At 36.9% G+C, this 22,203-nt stretch overlaps 1 protein-coding gene across 1 annotated transcript in view; it reads right to left on the bottom strand.

Annotated features, from left to right (window-relative positions):
• The window catches only part of RNGTT (RNA guanylyltransferase and 5'-phosphatase), a 411,159-nt gene that overhangs the window by 4,650 nt on the left and 384,306 nt on the right, over positions 1–22,203 (bottom strand). Inside the window, exon 15 of the mRNA XM_036767783.1 lies at positions 2,014–2,137. Coding sequence (XP_036623678.1) covers positions 2,014–2,137 — 124 coding nt within the window. The remainder of the gene's footprint in view (positions 1–2,013; positions 2,138–22,203) is intronic.

Raw genomic sequence — 22,203 nt, 5'->3', positions numbered from 1 at the left:
TTAATAACCCAATTGAATAAACTAAAAACTAAGTTGCTAAAGGTATAAACATTTCCTTCTTCGTATATAAATTTCAGTAGTAGTATTTTTAATTTTTAAAAGAAATTTATGGTTTTAGTTTAGAAAAGACTATAAAATTATGGAATACATTATATAAACTAGCATTCACATTTCCTTCCTCAAAATAAATAAGTGGCTGACTTAATACATCCCTATTTTCCAAATCAACTCTGATTCTAGCCAGAGATCACATCAATTAAGTTCTAATGGCAATATTTTAGAAAAAGTTCATCTTTTTAATACATGGATTTAATTCAACAAGTATTACTAAGCATAAATAAGTATTAATAAGAATTTATAATATGTACAAGGCAATATTCCAGGGGTGGGGAACCTATGGGCTCAAGGCCACATGTGGTCCTCTGAGTCCTCAAGTATGACCCTTTGACTGAATCCAAACTTCACAGAACAAATCCTCTTAATAAAAGAATTTATTCTGTAAAACTTGGACTCAGTCAAAAGGCTGCACCCAAAGATTTAGAAGGCCACATGTGGCCTCAAGGCCACAGCTTCCCCACTCCTGTACTATACTAAGCTGTGGGAAAGAGAAAAAAATAGAAAAAGCCCTTATGCTCGAGGAACTTATATTCTCTTTTATAGTAAATGTAGTCATTTATAACACAACTATCCAGTTACCCCTCTAGGTGGCCTAATTCTAAGCAGCCTTAAATAGTTTATTTTAAAAAGGGAAACACTTGTTAATAATTAGTTTTTTATGGCCTCCAATTCTGCTTTATCTATAAGGTATTTTGATAGGAAATGGAAATACTGCTGGATAAATACTTTGGACAAATGGAAATACTGCTGTCTAGGAAGAGTCAAGTCTCAGGTAGGACTCCCAGGGAGTGCCGGTTCATCCAAGTGAAAAAATTTTCCCCAGTAACCTGGGGAGCAGGAGAAAGGGAAGGGGTAGTTTAGTGTCCTGGGCTCTGCAATATGGCTCCCTGTTTCCTGAAGGCATTTATTCATCTCTCAAGGAATACTTTGTTCCCCAAAGACTTTTAAGAGACCACCTTCCTTTATTGCATCAGCCTTAATGTAACATAATATAGAGTCTTTTTTAAAAACACTAAATGTACTTTGGATTCATTAACACTGGAGAGGGATGTTAGCTTTTCAATGGGTGAAAATGAGGGTAAAAACATGCATTTCACAACTTTGATTTACTAAAGCATCTTTTAAAAAGGTAGACTGAATAGTATACTATAAACCATATAAGCCACTTTTCCTCACAAGCTAATTATAATCACGATCATCATCACCTTCATCATCTTTCACTGTGGGCCTATACTCAACACAACAGTTGTCAGTACTAAAAGGTGAGGATGGAAAGTTAAGAGACTTTACAAGAGCTCTAAAGTTGAAAATAACAACTCTTAGAAGGAGAAATTTACCTTATAAACTTCAACTAATTCCTGTCTGTCCATTTAAAAGACATCCAGTTTTCTGAATTCCAAAAACAATCGAGTTTTATCTGAAGAATTTAAAGCCCTCACAATAGTAAAAGGACAGCATTTTTATGGCTTTCATTTACTTTGTTCTCCATTGTTTGTAAAACTATTTTAGGAGCCTGAAATTACATTTTCCCCTACTAATTTTGTCCTTTCCCATCTGGCAAACAATGATTTTTGCTGTTTTGAATAGAGCTGAAATTACCATGGCTTTTTTTTGTTCAACAAATTCAACTTGTATAGTTTGTTATCCTGCCAAAAGCATCTTTCCTTGGTACGTCAACTTAAGTTAATGTAATCCTGGGAAGGATGAGGACAAATCACAATAAAGGCTAAACAGGTCTATAGTGAGATGTCCCCAATCGAATCAAGCATTAAATCTGATAATCTCTCTATCTTAATAAATAGGGACAAAGAAAAGTTACATTCTTGGTTCTCACACTATAACCATGTTATTCTCAAAAAGCTAATAGTGGTCAGAAGGTTACCATACTGTACTTACCCATGGCAGTGTTATAAGCATTTGGAAAGCTTTTGTCTGTTCTCTGTCTCATGAAGACCCAGCTGTTGTTCTCAAATTTGCATTCTATAATTTTATTGTCATATTGTTTTAGTTCTTTTGTCACCTGGTTTAAAAAGAGAATTGAGAGAAATGTTTTAAATCACTTGAAAACCTTTGTGCCTTCACTGTGACAGACATATTATGAAATGCCAAAAACACCTCAGTAATCCATGCCTAGTTCTCTGTCATCATAAATGTCTAATCAAGCCTAGTGATGTGGTATGTGCATCCCCCTTGTACATATGCTCATCTACCCGACATTTTATAAATAGTTTTGAAATCTGCTGTCAATATATAGCAATTATACCACCAAGCAAAAACCAGCCACTTCTGGTTTGCCAAATGCAAATATGTTACCATGGGGACAAACCCCTTCCATTGTGTCTGCGTCAGTGGTAGCTTAAGAAAGGAAGGCACTTTCTGGGTTTCAACTTTTAGAAAGGCCTCCACCCTTAAAGTCATATTTCAAAGACTAAGGAATTCCCTTTTCCAATTAAAAAAAAGAAAAACTTGCAAAAGAAATAATGTGATTCTTAATCTTTTGCCTAATAGGTGATTAACCAAGAACCTATTTCCTAAGCTGACCATTACATTTAAGAACTTGTATTATTTTAAAATTAAGCTAACTTTAATTTTGCTGCCATTTTGGCTTTCCATCAGAGATGATTTACTATGGATCACACCATGTACCATTAAAGTCACCAAGTATCATCCATGGAGACTTATAAACCTTTTAAAAGATATTTTGCTGAACTCCTAGGAAGCTCCCCGTAAACAGAAACCTGAGCTTACTTCTCAACTTTCAAATCAAATGCCACTTGTGGTAATATTTTAATTTCTATTTTTATCTTGCATGGGTAACACTTTTCCTTCACAATTTGGTAGACTGAAATAATTTAACATCCTCAACATTCTTTGAAATGTTCTCATTTCTGTGCCTATAGCAATTCAAGGCTTTAATTATTACCTAGGAATATGTAAGGAAGAAACTTTTTAAAGACTATCAATACATGGATTTATTAATTGGATATGTACATGAAAACCTTATAATTTAATTAGTTTCCCTTTAAGAAAGGTCATATTGGATTGACTTACCTTCTCATTCACTTCAAAGGGAAAACAAAGATTAGAGTGTCAGCTACACATGACATTTCTTTTTTACTCACTCAGTAAATCCATTCTTTGATATAGTTATCCTTCTATTTACTTTGCAATTTACTACTTTTTTTGTTAGATAAACAATGAGGATAAGGCAACATAGGAACATGAATTCTTTTTTTTTTCAGGCATCTACATTTATGGGACCACAGAATTCAAAGATGGAAAAATTCTTAGATGAGGCCCAGAAAAAAGTTTTTGTCCCAAAGATTCCTCCCAACTCATAAAGACAGTAAGGGGATACAAGATTTGGACCCAGACCTTTTGAATCCAGATGAAACTTATTCTACCAGGCTGAGGAAATGAGGCAAATGTTTTCATTTGTGTGTCTTTTTAAAGATACCACAAATATTTTTCAGTAAAAGCAAAAAAAAAAAAACAACTTTGGAAAGGTAGGATCCTTTCATAAGACATTAAGAAAATTATATGATATGCTTTTTACAAAAATCAATAGCTAGTGAAAAAGATATCTAACTACTTCCTTTGTACTTTTACTAACTAGCAATCTCTACAAGTCTTTATCATATAGTTTATCATTCTTGTGTTCCCAGTCTCAGAATAGCTATAAATTATGTGTTGCTCTATCTGACTGCTGCAATTAAGCAGCATTATTAACTCTCTGTGTACTCACTTGGCCATGCATTAGCAATCTAGGAGACAGAGCTTTCCAGAATGCAAACACCTGCCACTACACTGACCCAGATACATTTTTATGTCCAAAACCAGCAGATTATTCCCTTTCATTGATCCCAATTGATGCTTATTATTCTAACCAGAAAGCAATCCAGTGGGGTATGGTAGCCATTGAGTTAGGCAGTTAGGCAGAAACTGAGGAAAGTTTATGAGGACCAAATTTAGAGAATGGCATGTATTAGAGTATAAGCTTAATTTTAGTTTCAAAATACTCTCCTGTTTGTCACTGTAATTACTTTGAGCTATTTCACCTTTATATTGATGAATGAAAGGTGAGAGGGAAATGATACATTTATTATAATCAATGAAGGAGACATACACACACAAACACACATCTTAATACAGCCACCATGATATTGCTATATTATATAAGAACAACCACCACCATGATATTTGCTCTTCTCTAATTCTTGGGATTATATGAAGACATAACGTAACCACAGGAAGAAAAACTTTTATTTTACTCTACTATTTTAAACTCTAATCTAAGCAAGGGCTGGGACCATATTTCCTCATGCTAAACAAACCTGATGCAGAGATTATCAGATGTTTAAATTACTTGAGAACAAAGTTCCCAAAGAACTTCAGATCACAAATCAAAGCTTTGGAAGGAAACTTAGAGGCCACTTTGAGTGTAATCCATGCAATCAAAAACATTTCCTACAAGAGATACTGCTTTTTCTGTTCCTGTACTATTTGGCTTTTATTAAATCTTCTCATGCCTGCTATTCAACATGAAAGGAAATAAATTCCACAGTTTACATACATATGCTTGTAAAAAATAAAGTTAATGGATTAATTTTCCATAAAGAAAAATTTATTTCTTAAATACCATTTTTAGTATCATGGAAATGTTAAATGTTTATCAGAACATAGCCAAATAAATTAGTGAGACCCTTGATTTAGTTTCTTGTCAAATTTTCTCAATACAGTTTTTTTGAAAGAGATACCTTACATATCATTTTCAGCTTCTAGCATGTTTCTTGCTTTGGATTTAATAATGGGACTGGGAATCCTGATCCAGAGAGATAATTTATCAGAAGGGGAATCAGAGACTTGTGAACATGTTTACAGGACAGCTAGGTGGAGCAGTAGATAGAGCACCAGGCCTGGAGTCAGGAATACTCATCTTCCTGAGTTCAAATCTGGCCTCAGACACTCATTAGCTGTGGGACCCTGGGCAAGTCACTTAACCCTGTTTGCCTCCATTTCCTAATCTGTAAAAAGGACAGGAGAAGGAAATGGAAAAGCATTCCAGTATTTTTGCCAAGAAAACACCAAATGGGGGTCAAAAAGAGCTGGACATGACTGAATAACAACAATGAACATGTTTAGTGAGATATGCGTCTCTATATGAAAAATCTTACAACTCCAGCCCACAATTATTTTTCAATAATATTTCAACTTACAAGTGTAGTTATTTACTAATTATTAGCCATATCCATTGAACAAGCTTTTCATACTCCCTGGGTGGTATGCATAACCCAGGCTAGAATTCTTGTTCCCGAAAAACTGACTTCATACTCTGCAGTGAGGGAGAATGCACTACACCTCTAGTAAATCACCTGGCAAGGTAAAAGACACTGAGGCCCTTTGTTGAACTAAACTGCCAAATATTCAAACTTTACTACAGAGAGAACAACTCTGATGGGGTGGCCGCATTGTTCAAATGCCACATGTATGTTTGCCTAAAAAACTTTTTTTACAGAGAAATCACACGAGGTAGGGGGACTCACAGGGTGATCAGAAAAAGCAATACAAGAATACTCTCAAGGTCTCTCTGAAGAACTTAGGAATCAATTGTGAGACACAGGAGATACTGGCAAAGGATCACCCAGCATGGCATGGCCACATTGAAGAAGGCAGTGTGTTCTGTGAGTGAAACAGAATTGCAATAGCTCAAAAGAAATGTGAGATGTGCAAATTTAGAGACATCTCCTCTCCAATGTTCCTATGGACTATTTGTGCCCAACCTGTGGTAGAACCTTCCGAGTTATGTTGGTCTGATCAGCCACGGTCATCTCATTTTGGTCCTCTTCAAGAACAAAGGACAACAATGTGCCATTCCATTTTTAGGTAGTTCTAGTTGTTTAGAAATTTTTCTTTATATTAAGCTTAAATATGCCTCTTGCTGCTTCCATCTCATGCTTCTAGATCAACCCTCTGAGGCCAAGCAGAAGAAGTTGATTTCCTCTTCCACATGACAGCCCTTTAAATACTTGAAGACAATGGTCATAACCCCATCCCTGGGCTTTCCTCCAGGCTACACATCCCTGCCTATGGGATGCTTATTCATCCCACCATTTTCAGCCACTGTGCTGATGATACCACCGAACTGCCACTATGGGCCATCCTGAATGGTAGAAGTCTGCTTGTATCTAAACAGTTCAGATCCAACCATGCATCTGTAGCTGGAGCACTTGCTATTCTGCATCCACAAATGTACTCCAATTCCCCTCACCTCCTGCTTTCATATCAATACTATCATTACTTCCAGAAAGGGCATATCAATTAAATGCCGTACTATTCTATTCACCACCCTAAGGAATTCTCAGATCAAATACCCTTCACAGGGCACCTCTTCCCCTACATGAGCTGTCTTCCTTCTATTAAAATGTAAGCTCCTTGATGGCAGAACTGCCTTGCTTTTGTATTTCTTAATTCTACCTATCCTGCCCCAGATTCTCTGCTGACCTCCAATCTCACATCTCCAACTGCTTTTCAGCCATTTCAAAACTAGATGTCCAGTAAACATCTCAAACTCAATATGTCCAAAACATAACTCATCATCTTTCCCTCCTTTCTCACTATCTAAATCCCCTTCCCCTCCTACCTTTTCTATGATTGTAGAGAGCAACACCATTTGCACAGTCCCTCAGGATTATAAGCCAGAAGGCATCTTAAATTCCTCACTATCTATATTAGTAAGGCAGAATTCATGACTTCAAAGATAACCATGAATATGCCTGAATGGTCCAGAATCGCAGGATATAAGGAATTCTCTAAGTAGAACGCAGAGGAGTTAAAGCATTTATTGAAACTCAAAAATAGCAGACCCACGGACCAGTGTCCCCAATTCAACATCCTGGCAAGGACTTTCCAAAACCAGTATGCCCATCTCACAATAGTGACCAGGAGGCCACAGAAAAACATAATGGCAGCAAGCCAAGCCATACTGGTACTTCCCCCTCCAATGCCAGGGCCCTCCAGCAAGAAGACCACCCACTGGCCTCAAGCCCCTGCTCAGCACTCTCCGATCTCCATGAGGGTCAATCCTGCTTTTTTGCAGTGCCTGCCGCTGTCGCCACTGCTTCCGCCGCAATCTCCAAGCTGTGTTCCAGCTAGCTGACTGCTTCCTCTCTCCTTCAGCTCTCAACAACTGCCTCTTAGGTCAGCTCCAACCGTTCAGTAAGCTCCTCCCACCACAGGCTTCCATTGGCTCCAATCCTAGCCACTCCCCCAGGACCCTGAGAGCCCCACCCCCAAAGCCCACTCAAATGGGCCAGGAAGATCTTCCCATGCACTGATTGCCTTTACACTATCTCTTACCCACTATATACAAACTGTTGCCAAAGCCTGTTGATTATATCTTTGCAACATCTCTGGTATGCCTCACCCCCCCTCCCCCCGCCCCACACTGCCACAACTCTGGTGCAAGCCCTCATCAGCTCACGCCTGGAGTACTGCAAATGCCTGCTGATGGGGTCTGCTTGCCTTAAGTATCTCCCTACTCCAATCCATTCTCCATTCAGTCACTAAAGTCATTTTCCTAAAATGCAGGTCTGATAATGTCACACACATCCCACCCCCTACTCAGTAAACTCTAGTGGCTTATTGCTTCCAGGAGCAAATACAAAATGCTCTGTTTGGCATTCAAAGCCCTCTCCTACCTGTATCTGCTTCCTCTTACATCTTATTCACCAACACTTAATATTCCATCTAGTAAGACTGACCTCCCGGCTATTCCATTAACAAGACATTCCATCTCTCAGCTCTAAGCATTTTCTCTGGCTGTCCTCTAACTTGGAATACTCTTCCTCCTCCACTCTGACCATTGACCTCCCTGGCTTCCTTTAAATCCCAATTAAAATCTCACCTTCTATAAGAAGCCTTCCCTCTGTTAATTATCTCCTATTTATCCTGTATGTAGCTTCCTTCATATCTGTTTGCATGCTGTCTCCCCCACTAAATGGAGAACCAGGAATTTTCTTTTGCTTCTTTTCAAAATCTCCAGTTTAGCATAGTGACTAGCACATAGAAAGTGCTTAATAAATGTTTATTGATTGACTATATTTGTATCCACAATGCTTAGCACAATGCCTTACCATCTTAAGTGAACTCTTTTGGATGCTATTTATCTTATGTCTTTCCTCCCATAGGGAATCACTGGAGTTTATCTGGGGAGGGGGTGGGGAGGGAGTAACATAATCAGACCTAAACTTTAAGAAATGAATTTGGAGTTAGAGGACTTGAGGTCAAATCTTGACGCTGCAATTTACTACCTTTGGGGAAAATTATTTCTCTGGGCTTTAGTTTTCTCCTTTGTGTAATGAAGGGGTTGAACGAAATGATCTCTAATTTCTCTTCTGGCTATAAATCTATGACTCTATGATGATCCTAAATATTTATTGAAATTGAAGGAAATAAAGAGTTATTGGAAGAATGGTAGAGACAGTAAGCTCTATGAATCAGGAGGGAGAGATTACTATGGGCAGAGAGGCTAAAAAGGCAAATATTCAACATGTTAAACCCCAAACTCCTTTTTTTAACTTGTTTATTAAAAACAATCCTACATTTGAATCCCTAACAATCCTGTTAGTTTAGTTTTAGTTAGTTAATAAAAACTAATTACTTAAGCGCGTAAAACTGAATTCCTTAAAAGTTATTATACAGTTTAGATAGTCTATTTCCTTAATTCCCAGGGTTAGTGAGGTTCTAGGAAATTTAAAAATAGTTGAAGTTTGAAGGAAAATAAAGTTTTAAGGCAGTATGGAAAATCTTATTCTTGAACAATAGTACACACATTGATACTATGGAAGATGCTCTCAATACTGGCTCAGGAAGGAACAGAAGAGATTGGTGTTAGGTGAAGCGGAAAGAGAAGAGGCTCAAAGACTTGTTTCTGCTGCTTACTTTCTGTGGGATCTTGGGCAAGTCACTTAACTTAATTGGGCCTCAATTTCCTCTGTGGTGAAATGAGGGAATTAGACTTAATCTCTTAGGTCTCTTACAGTTCTATAGCCAAAGACTTGAAAATTTTAATTTAGCAGTTACTCAGATAACATCATGATGAAAAGCACACAGCAGAGACAGACAGAATCTCAACTGTAAAATCATTTCTACTCTATAATCTCTGTTTAAAGAATAAGGAAGACAGAGGCTTCCCTGATACAATATTTTCATTCCATAATAGTATCAGTTTTAGTGATTCTCAGAAGGATGGCACTTTTAATGTTTTGGGAGTTGAACTCACTTTAGGGATGGCTGAAGATGTATGAATCCTACACAGGCTGAAGTGGATTATGAGATGGATCACCTGGTAGAACTACACATTGAATTCTTTTTAATTCAAAACTATTCTAAGAAGGCATTATAGATCTGCAGACTCATCTAAATAATTTGATTATCTTTAAAATCTTGATGATTTTGAAAAAGCAAACAGTGCTGCACAAAATTTCTGAGACCATAAAATGCATTTCCCTCTCTTGCTTGCAGAGGTGGAGTGTTATAAGTGTGGAATATTGCATACGTTGTCAGAATTGGCTGAGGTGTTGGTTGTTTTGCTGAGCTATTTTGTTTCTACACATATATGTGTGTGTATGTATATGTATCTATGTACACATACACACACACACATATTACAAATGAAGTCTCACTAAGGAGGGGAGGGTGAAGATACATGAGAGTCAGATTTCACTGGTTAATTTTGTTTACAATTAATGTAGGGTTTTTATTGTTCCTAAGGACATTCTTGTGATGTGAAGGTTAAATTTAGAATTGACCTATGGTATGTCTGAATTGAAGTTAAATTCTATTTTTGATAATGCAATTTTCTGCCTTTGTAGTGTAGTAAAAAAAAGAAGAATTAAGAGTAAAGGAAAAGATATCAAGAGTAGATTAACATAAATAAAAATCTTGTTTTCATGAAAATATATTTTTCTAGGAAATAGGAATGAAGGCAGAGGAAATAATGCAATAAATGAATAGAATCCACAAAGTTTACCATATGTACTCTCTCCTTCTGACCTCCCTAATTTTGTCATTCATCCATTTTGCAAACATTTATTCAGTGCCTAAAATTTGTAAGACGAGGAGGAGACACAAACCTTAAAGAAAACAGTCCATACCCTTTTGCAGGTTATAGTCTCATAGAGAGCTAAGAAGTGTAACATCCAGCATAGTAAGATAAATGCTTTGGAGAGTTGCAAAACAAAGGGACAATCAGGGAAGACTATTGAAGAGATAACACTTAAGTTGGGATTTAAAGAATGAACACTGATTCAATGGGTAACAAGGTGGACTGGAGAGCATATGAGGAACTGGGAACAAGCAACAATATAAACATGTGGCACAGGGGCAGACAAGGGTGGGGTGAGGGGTGGCAGGAGAATGAGGAAAGTAGGCAGCAGCTAATATGGCTGGAGCACTGAGTGCATGGGCATTAGTTATATGGAACAAAGTTGAAAACATAGGGTGGGCCAAGTTGTGAAGGGCCTCAAAGGCCAAAGTTGACTGTACCTTCTTTGAAAGGTAATAGGAATGTTAAAGATTATTTTAGAAGTAATATTAAGGATAGATCATTTCTATCTATTTCATATTTTCTAGTCACAATGGCACCATACTAGTATACAACCTCACAATCACCTGCTTGGAATATTCCAATAATCTTATTTTTGACTATTCTTCTCCACATTTGATCTACTTCATTCTAATCAGATTACTCATCATAGCCAGCACACATCTAGCATTTTTGTACTTTTGTTTATACTGTTCCCCCTACATGTGTAATGTTTTTTTCCCATCCCTGTCTATTGAAATTCTTTCACTCCTTCAAGGCTTAGCTCAAATATCATCTCCTTCTCAAAGGAATCTCTGATCTCACAGTCAGAAATGCTTTTCCTTCCTTGGACTTCAGAGTGAACTTTTTTCTCCTCTCTAATGGTGTTGCCCTATTTTATTCTGGATTTGTTGCACTGTTCTCCTCTTCCCTTCCCTCTCCTGCCAAAGTGAAATCTATGAGAAGAGGACACCTTTTAATTGTCTTTGTATATCCTTTGTCAACTAGGACAATGCATAATAAATAACAACTATCTAATAATTGGCTGTTTTAAGTATGAAAAGTAAGACCATAAGAGAATTACAAAGTCTTAGAATTCCAGAGTTGAAGTGACCCTGGAGAAGGAACAGCAAAGAAACAGAAAAAAACCACAAACACAGAATTAACCATTCAGAGCTGAGAGGCCCTAGAAATCACTTAGCCCATCCTTCTCAGATTAAAGATGAAGAAACAGAAGCCTTGAGCAGTCAAGTGACTTGATTAAGGTCACACAACTAGTTAATTGCATCATCAGGCCTGAAAACTAAGCCCTTGAACTCCCAATGAAAAGCTCTCTCTATATGATTTTAATTTCTAAGTTCGAAATATTAATTTTAAATAATGTTGTATTATTGGATCAATAATCATTTAACAACATTGCTTACACTATAGCAGAGTCTATAATATTATTAGTGTAGCCAGTAAAAGCCACATCTGTTCACTTTTTTGTCTGAAATGATAAATATATGACCCATGGCTTTTAAATACACTCATCAGGCTATGTGTGGTAGTTTCCTTATATTTGTGTCACCTTCATGAAGCAGTAATGTGTAAATAACATGTCTCTATATGTGAAACACACCAGCAGGAAGCCTCTCCTCTATGAAAGGTCTGTAAGCTTCTCAATCCTATTTTTATTCATTTGAGTAGCCAAGTAAAAGAAAAGCAGCAAAAACTTGGCCTTATCACAATTCTAAGTAGAGAAAAGTCATAACTGCTTTAAGTGAAATTCACAATAAGACATTATGATTTTTATCCATTTGAAACAGAGTTCACATCAATTATTAGTCAAAGTACAAAGTCACAGATTAGATTCTGACATCTTAAGGTATAAAGATAAAGGAGATATCAAGGTTTAGAGATTCTTAACCTTTTTTGTGTAATGGAATCCTTTGGTATCCTGTTGAAAGTTATGGCCCCTTTCTCAGAATGTTTTTAAATGCATAAAATAAAATAAATAGAATGGTAAAGGAAACTAATTATATTAAAATGCTGTTATCAAAATACTTTTAAATTCTTAATCCCAGGTTAAGAATTCCTGGTAAACAGAACACAATCAACTAATGCCAAATTCTCTGTTATTCACTCTTACCTTCTATCCCTGAAATCTACAATCTGCACAGCAATGGAAAATGAGGAATAATGATGGGTTTGTTTTGTTTTTTTTTTTGGCTTGATTCCTATAATATATAAATGTTATACAAAATAGGGAAATTTGAAGGGAAAGAAGATTTAGGAAAGGGAATATATGCTGAGTTTTAGACACTTTGAGTTTGAAAGGCTGACAGGAAATACAAGAGAAGTCAGTAATACGGCAATGATACTCAGGAGAGAGATTAGGGCTAGATTAGGAATCGCTTGTCTAAAGATAATTACAAAGATGAATGCTCCATGCTAGCCGCTGGTCCTGAATACTGTAAAACTTTACAAATTTTTATTAATTCAGGGGAACGTTCACCTGAATTAGAGAATAGCTTCAAAGGGATACCACTTAACAACTTTCTAAAAAAAAATTTTTCAAAAAGTAACCAAATACAAATAACTTATGCAAGCACCCATTTGCATGTGACCACGCTAAAATACTTCAAACTTTCACTAGAACATCATTTGCTACCAAGAAAATTAATTATGAAGCCATGTGACTGCCTTAGACCATATAAATTAGTTACAAAAGAGCTCATAATTCAGTATTATTTATAAAGTAAAAACATAAGCATGGACCCTGAGGGCAAAAAATCTTATGCACATTATTAATTTGCATGGCAAATATTTCTTTCTAGATAATGAAAAGATAAGCCAGCTCTAGTCAAATTATTACAAATTCTAAATTAGTGGCAACTAAATGAACAAATATAATAGATTCTACTACTACCAACTGGGACATGGTCACACTGCCACTCATCTTAGTCAACTGCGTGGTCTCTGGGGCTTAAGCCACCCTCAGCCCAGTTATATCTAGGTTTTCACCTTGCCAATATTATGATCTAGTATTGTTGTCCATAAAATGAAATCTAAGGGGTCCTTCATTATAGTTCTTCCTATTTGGCAGGTTGACATCCACCTTACTTCATTCTGTCAGGAGACTGGAATCCAGTTTTAAAAATATTGCCAAGATTGAGGTGGTCTACAATGTGAGTAATCTTACCCCATGGATAGGTAAATAACAAGTTTATACGGGTATCACTGAGAATTGCTATGCACTACAGGAGTGAATGTATTAGTAATGCAAGTCAGAGGAGTATATAATCCTGAATTAGCTGAACATCATATAGGCAAATACCAAAAGATGTTTCTTCACATATCTCAGCCATGGCACCTCATTCTGACCTGCAATATCATTGCTATTTGCTATTCTAGTAGCAGGCTTCCCTTGAGTACAAACTACCAATTATACCAAATTGCACAACTTCTCAATCATTAAGGGCTTACAATAGGTTAATTTTAAAATAGGCTGAACAGGCCTATCTACATCTCACAGCTGCAAAGCCCTTTGTCTTATTTCAAACCCAAATGGGAAACTAACTTAAAGTTAACAAACCACCTTTTTGTGGACATGACTACTTTAAAAACCATTTGTCAAAAAGGGCTGCCTTGCAGGTAAGGTAACTTAGGAGTTTTCTAAACTGAAAAGCAAACTTTGAAGTACAAACACATTGACTCACTGTTCAATTCTCAGCATGAGAGGAATGATAAATAGATCACAGATTCTCTGCATTGTTTGGGATAATGTGAACATGGGGGAAGTTTTACAATCTAACATTAACATGGAAAGCAGGCAAAAATTTCAATATGCATATCCAACAGAGCAATTTATTCCTTTTAAATAGTTCTAAATAAGATGACAGACTCATCTGGCATTTGGCATGTTTTGTGATGTTATCCATCACACTCAATGCAAATGAATTCATGCAGGATATTTGTCATGTTGCATTTGATAAATGGTCCACCCACCTCTGACAGTAACCAATACTTAACTAAAATTATTCCTTGTGGGCATCAAGTATCTATCTTTAAAAAAAAAATTCACTGTGGCATTAAACTTAACTTTTTCCTATAGGTAATTCATTAAGATATCCACATGCTGACACTGTCCATCATCCTCTTCTCTTTGATTCTCTTTTCTTTCTAGATTTTCATGACACTGCTCTCTATTCATTCTCCTTCCAGGCTCACATGGTATAGTTACACAGTATACTGTATTTATTTTGTATCAATTTTTGCATATACTTATATAAATGCGTTATCTCCCCAATGGAATAAAAATTCAATGAGGGAAGGGTCTGTTAATTTTAATTTTTGTCTTTGTATCCCTAGTACAGACCCTGGTGCTTAAAAATTTCTTGTTTATAATTAATTGATCACGAACACAGTTCATAGTCTAAGATATACATCCTGATGGACTACCTGAATGGGTGACCATCCATCCACATATAGGACAGCATTCATCCACTTGGTTTTACTTATTTGGATTGTTGGAGTTAAGTAACTGTAGATCTCATTAAGGATGTCCTGTAATATTTGGAGGCTTTGTACAATTTGCATAGTACCATCTTCAACAAAGGAATCTAACGGACCTGTTAGTACTTTCTATAATTGATGATGTATCAGGTAGGTGGCATGCTAGGCAAGAAGCAAAGCTTTAAATTGTCACTCTTCTAATAAGATATGCTTCTGTGCTTTACTCTTATTTGAACTAAGTCAGTTATGCTCCATGACTATTTGAAATCAATGTGTTTTTCAGTGTAATGTTTTTCCTACCAATGCCATGCTGTGCCTCTCACAACTTTTAGCTAAATGCACCTGCTACCCTGAACCCCCACTGTTCTGGCTGATGCTTACTGTTACGCCATCATCAAACCTGCTACTCATGGCTACGACACATTAGTATAATAATATATGATAGATACTTGTATTGGTTTCTTCAGTAAGTGGAAGTAAGTACAGATTGTTGGAATGTACAGGGAACATTATATCACCTGCTCCCTGCTATATACTAGTTGCTGGGGAAAATATTGGTGGATTATCTAGTGATACCTTTCTGTGTCGAATTACTACACAAATTACTACAGCTTTATCCTGCCACTGTAGTTTATGTTCTCTCTACAATTTTCATTTTTGTTTACTGAAGATTAAATGAACAATAGGTTCTCTAAATCCTTTCATTAATCTACTTGCTCAGCTCTAATTGTCACTTTATTTACACAAAGATCTGTTTCTCCAACCTGGTATAAACAGGACATTCCAGTCAGTGTTTTTCTATCTTCAGAAAAGAAAAATAGCTTTCTATTTTAATGACCCATAGCATGGAACTTGTAGTTTCACTAGCAGAGAATTACATGTAGTCCTCAGCCTTGAGCCTTTGTACTACAGAGTGTAAATAGCTATATTTTACAGAAAATAACCCATGAAATATAAACTCTACATTATTAGGGCTGGAAGTGGTTTGCCAACCTGGAGAAATGGCATAGTGAGACTTTAGGACCACTTTGTACCTAATGTCTAAAATATCTGAAAGTGGCTCATTCTTATATACGTTTCTTTTTGCTATTCTGTTTCTTGACTACTCATTTTTTGCTTAAAGAACTTTTTAGAAATCAAAATCCAACAGTGAGAACAATTATGTTAATACTGCCAGGAAATTTGTTTGCTTTGTTAAATTGAGCTTCAAAAGCATTTCAAGTGAACATACATTTGTGATTGTAAGTAATGCCTATTCTTATACCCATTTAAAATGTTTACTTTATTACAGCTTATTATAAATGTGAAGCCCAAAATGCAGCACCATGGCTGTCCAATTTCCAGGGCACAATTTTATGATAATTATATGAAATGTATTCATGTGTCAACAGAACTGCTTAACAATAGCCCCAAATGGATCTGTTAGCAACCCTATCTTCCTGATAGCCCCACATTTTCTGCTTCTGCATATTAGTAAATAGATAAAAGTGGGGAGATTTTCTTGTTAGAGAACTTTAATTTGGAGGAAGTATATCAGAATGGTTAAGATTCCTGGATTTGGAGTCACAGTATACTAGATTCAAATGCAAGTTCTGCCATTTTCTATATGTGTGATCTTGGGTTAAGTCACTTAACATATCTGTGGCTCACTTTTTTCAACTGTAAAATGAGGTTCTTGAATTAGATGATCTCTTGGGTTTTTCCTGTTCTAAATCTATGATCCTATGAACTCATGTGTGATGGTCTTGGAAGCATTTAGTTCAGTGCAGCCAAAGACATTATCAGGTTCTTGGCCAACAAAGGTAAATGGCTAGGTGGCACAACGGATATAGCACTGGGCCTGGAGTAAAAAGAATCTGAGTTTGAATTTGGCCTCAGATACTTACTAACAGTGTGACTCTGGCCAAGTCATTTGACCTCTACCTGCCTTAGTTTCCTTAACTGTAAAATGAGCTTAACAATAGCACCTACCTTAAAGGGTTGTTGGGAGGATCAAATGAGAGATTTGCAAAATATACAGCTTAGTGCCTGGCACATAGTAGGGGCTTTAAAAAATGTTTGTTTCCTTCCTACCCATAGTAAAATCTAATTTATGAAAATCCAAACTTATGAACCAAATACTGTCCTCAGTCAGTTCATGGGGTTAAGATTTGGCTATTCTGAAAGTACTGGAAGGAGTTTAAGACTAGGGAATCTTTAGCAGGATCCAAGGACTCCCTGTTGTTTATTGCCTAAGTACTGGGGGAAAATCTGCTAAATGCAATAGCACCTCACTTGGGAAATATAGCGTGGGCCCCAAGGTTCCTGCCAGAGCACTGATACTGACAATTCACTAGGAAAGGGAAAGCTTATGCTGTATGCAGACCTGTCGATATATTTTCCCGGGAAGGATCTTGGTGCTATTTCTCCCAAGGTGATCTCCTAATTTTTGTGCCAAAAGGATTGTGTATCAAAATGGTAGTGGGACTATATGAAGGGAACACCTGTCCTACATCTGCATCCTCCAGAGACATATATCCAGTGATTCCCTTGGAGAACTACCCATTTTGCTTCAGAACTTCCATGTAGGGTCAACAATGGACAAAGTGAAGAGTGTGAAAATAAAAACTCACATGGACCACTCTATCTAACAGATCCAAGCCACGCTTCACATTTCACCCCAGACACTGTATTTTTGTCATTTGTGTACATCGTTCTCTGTCCGTTGCCCCTTTATACTTCTTTCTCTGGAAACTGTAATCAAATCAATACTGTCATGGCTACTGGAACACGTATGTAAATCAGCTCTGCTATGGCTCCACTTGCCATTCTTGTGACTTTCCAAACCCCTATTAGAATTGAGGGTAGGAATGGTCTTGCTTTTCTGTTACTATCCTGAGCAAAGAGCACAGTGCCTTGCCCATAGCCCTGTTTCTTTCATTCATTCATTCATTCATTCATTCATTCATTCATTCATTCATTCATTCAACAGGATATGGAGTGACACCAATGGAAAAATCACCTAGAACTGGGGTGTACATCTGAAGCTCTACTTCCTTGGTGAAGAGAATATTTTTCCTCTTCTATGTGTGACATACCACTTGTCTGGGATAGTCAACATTCTTCAGTTTAGGGCAACATTTCACCCGCTCCACAGGAACACATCTATGCTACTATAAGTCAAAGGCACAAAGTGATTTACTTAATTTTTTAGAACAAAAATCTTTGATATATAGAGATCTCTTCCTCTTAGAAATGAACCGAGATGGAAAGTGGTTAAGTAACTTACTTAAGATCATATAGCTATGTCTATAGAACATATGGTTATAGCTCACAGGGGAAACAAACTAAATACAGTGGAATGCACAATATCATTTAAATAAAATCAGAGATTTAACTTTAATAAACTGGCAAGGACCAATTAAAAATATATTCACGCAGCAACTTATGATCTTCAGATCTCTATGGCTCTTAAACAGCAGCAGACAACCCAAAGTATCTCAAGTACCATCCAAGCTTCACTACTTCATTGTCAGTGTTATTTCCTTTCCTCATCTCTAGCTCAACTTGGGTAGCAATGGTAGTTGTGGCAAGAGCCACAATTTGAAAAACTATGGTTCCAGAAAAAAAAAAAACTTGAGAAGATGTTTATGAAATGATGAAAAGTGAACTGAGCAAAACCAGCAGAGAAATCTACATAGTAAGAGCAATTTAGCAACTATAACACAACTCCACCATAATTCCAAGACTCCTTTTGAAATATGCTATCCACCTCCAGATCAAAGAACTGATGGACTCAAGAGTACAGATTGAAACATTTTTTAAACTTTTCCTTGTCTTGCCTTTTATGGGGGCTAGGGGTATGGGTAATATGGACATTTGTTTTGCATAATTATGCAATTTTTTTTGCCTTCTCTTTAGGTGGGAAAGAGGAAAGGGGAAGGAAGAGAATTTGGAACTAAAAAAAAAAAAAGAATAAAAAAGGCTCTGTGCTTTAAAAAGAAATAGTCCCCGGTAGCCCTTGTAGCCTAGTTTGCCACTGCAAAACAGATCAGTTTTTACTTATGATTATTTCCTTCATCATTAACATTCTTGAAAACCCCAAATAATTCAAATGAAACTTCACAAAAATTTACCATGGCATGAAGGTCATACAGAGTTGGACACATGGAACACAAATTGTGACAGATTCTATCAACCTGGAAAGGCTTTGAGTCAAGTCTTAGAGAGAGACTGAACCTGCTATCTAAGGATTAGTCTAGCTAAAGTCATAGCAAATCAACACCAGGGGATTGTACTAATTAGGTGATGATATTTTTGGCCACAGTAAGCTATACAACAAAAAAAAAATACAATAGGATGAGTTTGCTTTCATGTGGCAGAGCCGACAACATACTTTTACTCGTTTTCCACAAGGATATCTGCATAGTCCAGCTATTTGTCGTAGGATTGTGGCTGAACATTTGGATGAATTAAAGTTACCTGGTGTACAGCTTACCTACTACATAGACGATATTATGATACAGGGAGACAATGTAAAAAAAGTGGAGAAGAGTTCGACACTTTTAATTGAGCATATGAAAAACAAAGGATGGGAAATTAGCCCTGCAAAGATTCAAGAGCTAGCTCAAACTGTAAAGTTTTGGGGTATACAGTGGAATAAGGGACTATGAGAAATTCTCCCACAAGCCTGCCAAAATATTCAAGATTCTCCTATCTCTACCAAAAAGAAAGAGGCCCAAAAGTTTATAGGACTATTTGGATATTGGAGACACTACATTCCACATTTGGGACAGATTTTGAAACCCTAATATAGTTACTAGGAAAAAGTATAAATTTGACTGGGGACTTGAAAAGAGTAAAGCTTTTGAAGAAGACTGCTATAAAACTGGCTCTGGACTTATGGCCTATGTAAAATGGCCTGGTAGAATTCGAAGTGACTGTACAGGATGACTATGCAAACTGGAGTTTATGGCAGAAACAACAAAGTCGAAATGCACCGTTCGGATTTGGGTCTAGGAAACTTCCTTCATCAGGAGTTCAATATATACTCTTTGAAAAGCAGTTGTTAGCTGCATATTGGGCTTTGGCAGAGATTGAACAACTGACTCGGGGCCAGGACTACTGGGTCATGAAATAATATTAAGGCCTAGAATCCCAATTATGACCTGGGTAATGAGCATCCCAGCATCTCACAGAATTGGACATGCACAAGAGGTTAGCATAACTAAATGGAAATAGTATATTCAAAACAGATCTAAAACAGGCAAAAGTGGAGTTGCTGCTCTACATGAATCTATAGCAAACATAGACACTGAGGGAAATGATAAACCCCCTGAACCAAGGCAACAATTGGCACAAATCCTTGGTAAAATGGAATGATGGATATGATGGATTAACTGAAGAATAGAAGAAACATGCATGGTTTACTGATGGGACAGCAAACTATTTGGGCCATAAGAAACATTGGAAAGCAGTGGCCTATAACCCATGTACTAAGTGAACTTGGAAATTACTGGGAGAGGTGGAAGTAGTCAATATGCTGATGGCAGTACATCAAGCTATCAAAATAGAACAAGGAGGACAGTGTCATATATTCACTGATTCATGGGCAGTAGCTAATGGGTTAGCCACATGGATGCCCATGTGGAAAAATCAAAATTGGGAAATTCATGGTAAATGAGGTTGGGGCAAAGAATTGTGGGAAGATATATGGAATATGCCTTTGTGCTTTGTCAGTTTTTCATGTAGACGCTCACATGGCCCTCACTATGCCAGAATGTGAGTACAATGCACATGCTGATCAACTAGCAAAGATTGCTACTGAACATATTGTCCCTACTCTGACACCAACTGATGATCCAGTACTAGCAAAATGGGTCCACCAAACAGCTGGCCATTTAGGGGTCCAGGCCACACACTGGTGGGCACAAGATTGAGGTATTAGTATCTCTCATGCATTATTAAAGTAAGTAGCAAAGGAATGTGGTACATGTCAATTGGAAAAGGAGAGAACTGTTCCTCAGGTAGTAATTGGAGAAATATGAAGAGGAAAAGTTCCAGCCCAAATTTGGTAGATAGATTATATTGGACCACTACCCCAAGATAAAGGATGCAAATTTATATGTACTCTTGTGTTGACACCTGTTCAGGTGTACTAGGAGCTTGTCCTTATAAGAATGCAACTCAGAAGAACATTAGAACTCTAGATATCCTAAGTCTATATTATGGAACCCCAACGCAGATTCAGAGTGACAATGGGTCACATTTCAAAAGTAATGAATTGAAGAGATATTGTATATTGAACAATATACAGTAGATATGCCATATTCTATATTATCCACAAGCATCTGGGTTAATTGAAAGAATGAATGGATTATTGAAAGAAGAGTTAAGAAAATTGAGTTCTAATAATATATATCAACATTGGAAGGATAATTAGTTTACTGCTTTATGTAATTTGAATCATACAGCATTAGGAGAAAATGATGACCCCAAATCTGCAAATCAGAAAACAGCAAACACATAAGACCTCAAATATTGAGTATTGGACTGTGAGGAAAGATGTCCCAGCTCTGTGTCCAGGAATACCTGGTTCGGCTGGATATGATTTACATTGTTTAGAGGACTTTTGGTTGGATAGAAAAGAAATAAAGATCTCTACTGGGATGTGTATGAAAATCCCTAAGAATCATTTTGGATGGATATTACCTAAATCAGGATTAGCAGCTTGAGGAATACATGTATTGGCTGGAGTGACAGATTCTAATTATCAAAAAGAAATTATTGTGACATTCCAAAATTTGGGTAAAGAACCCATACAGTTTTGTAAAAATGATAGAATAGTTCAAGTGATTATTATTCCTTGTGAAATGGTACCCCTTGTGAAGACTGACCTTTCTTCCAAAATAACTAGCAGAGGAATGGAAGGGTTTGGTTCTACTGATAGAATAAAATTGGGAGCTAAAGTATGGGTAAAACGGAAGCTGCACTATGTTCCAAAGGCTGCAGAAATTATAGCATGTGGAAAAGATAATACTGTAACTGTTGCTTATCCAGGAGAAAATGATTATCAGACTGTACCCTAGACTCGTGTATTCTATCGTGAATGAGGCTGTGATAGCCTTCTTCCTTCCCTTTGGATTTTTGTCTGTTAAATTTGTTCGCTAGATTTGTTTCCTGCAGGCTTAGTACCATCCACTTGCAGATGCCTGGTCACTTAAGCCAGATGTCATCCTCTGATATCACCCCTGGAACTGTCCATAACTGTGATGTGTCATCCCTGAACCTGGTGTCAACCAAGCTCTAGATGCCAGCTTGCTAAAGAACTGACCTTTCAAATAGGACTCTTTACTTCTTGGTGCAGGGACAGCTCTACATCCAATTTCAGCAGAAAGAAGCTATGGAAGACAAGACCTTCACTCCTTACCCCCAGATTTTGAGCCCCATTTGTTCGAGCGGGAATGATGATATTGTTTTATATGCTTATTTCACGTTATCCTTGTTATATTGTTGTAGAGTTCTAT

Source organism: Trichosurus vulpecula, chromosome 7 (genome assembly GCF_011100635.1).
Source record: "Trichosurus vulpecula isolate mTriVul1 chromosome 7, mTriVul1.pri, whole genome shotgun sequence".
Lineage (NCBI taxonomy): Eukaryota > Metazoa > Chordata > Mammalia > Diprotodontia > Phalangeridae > Trichosurus > Trichosurus vulpecula.
Note: the sequence above shows the minus strand (reverse complement) of the source record. Positions and strands in the feature narration are given on the sequence as shown.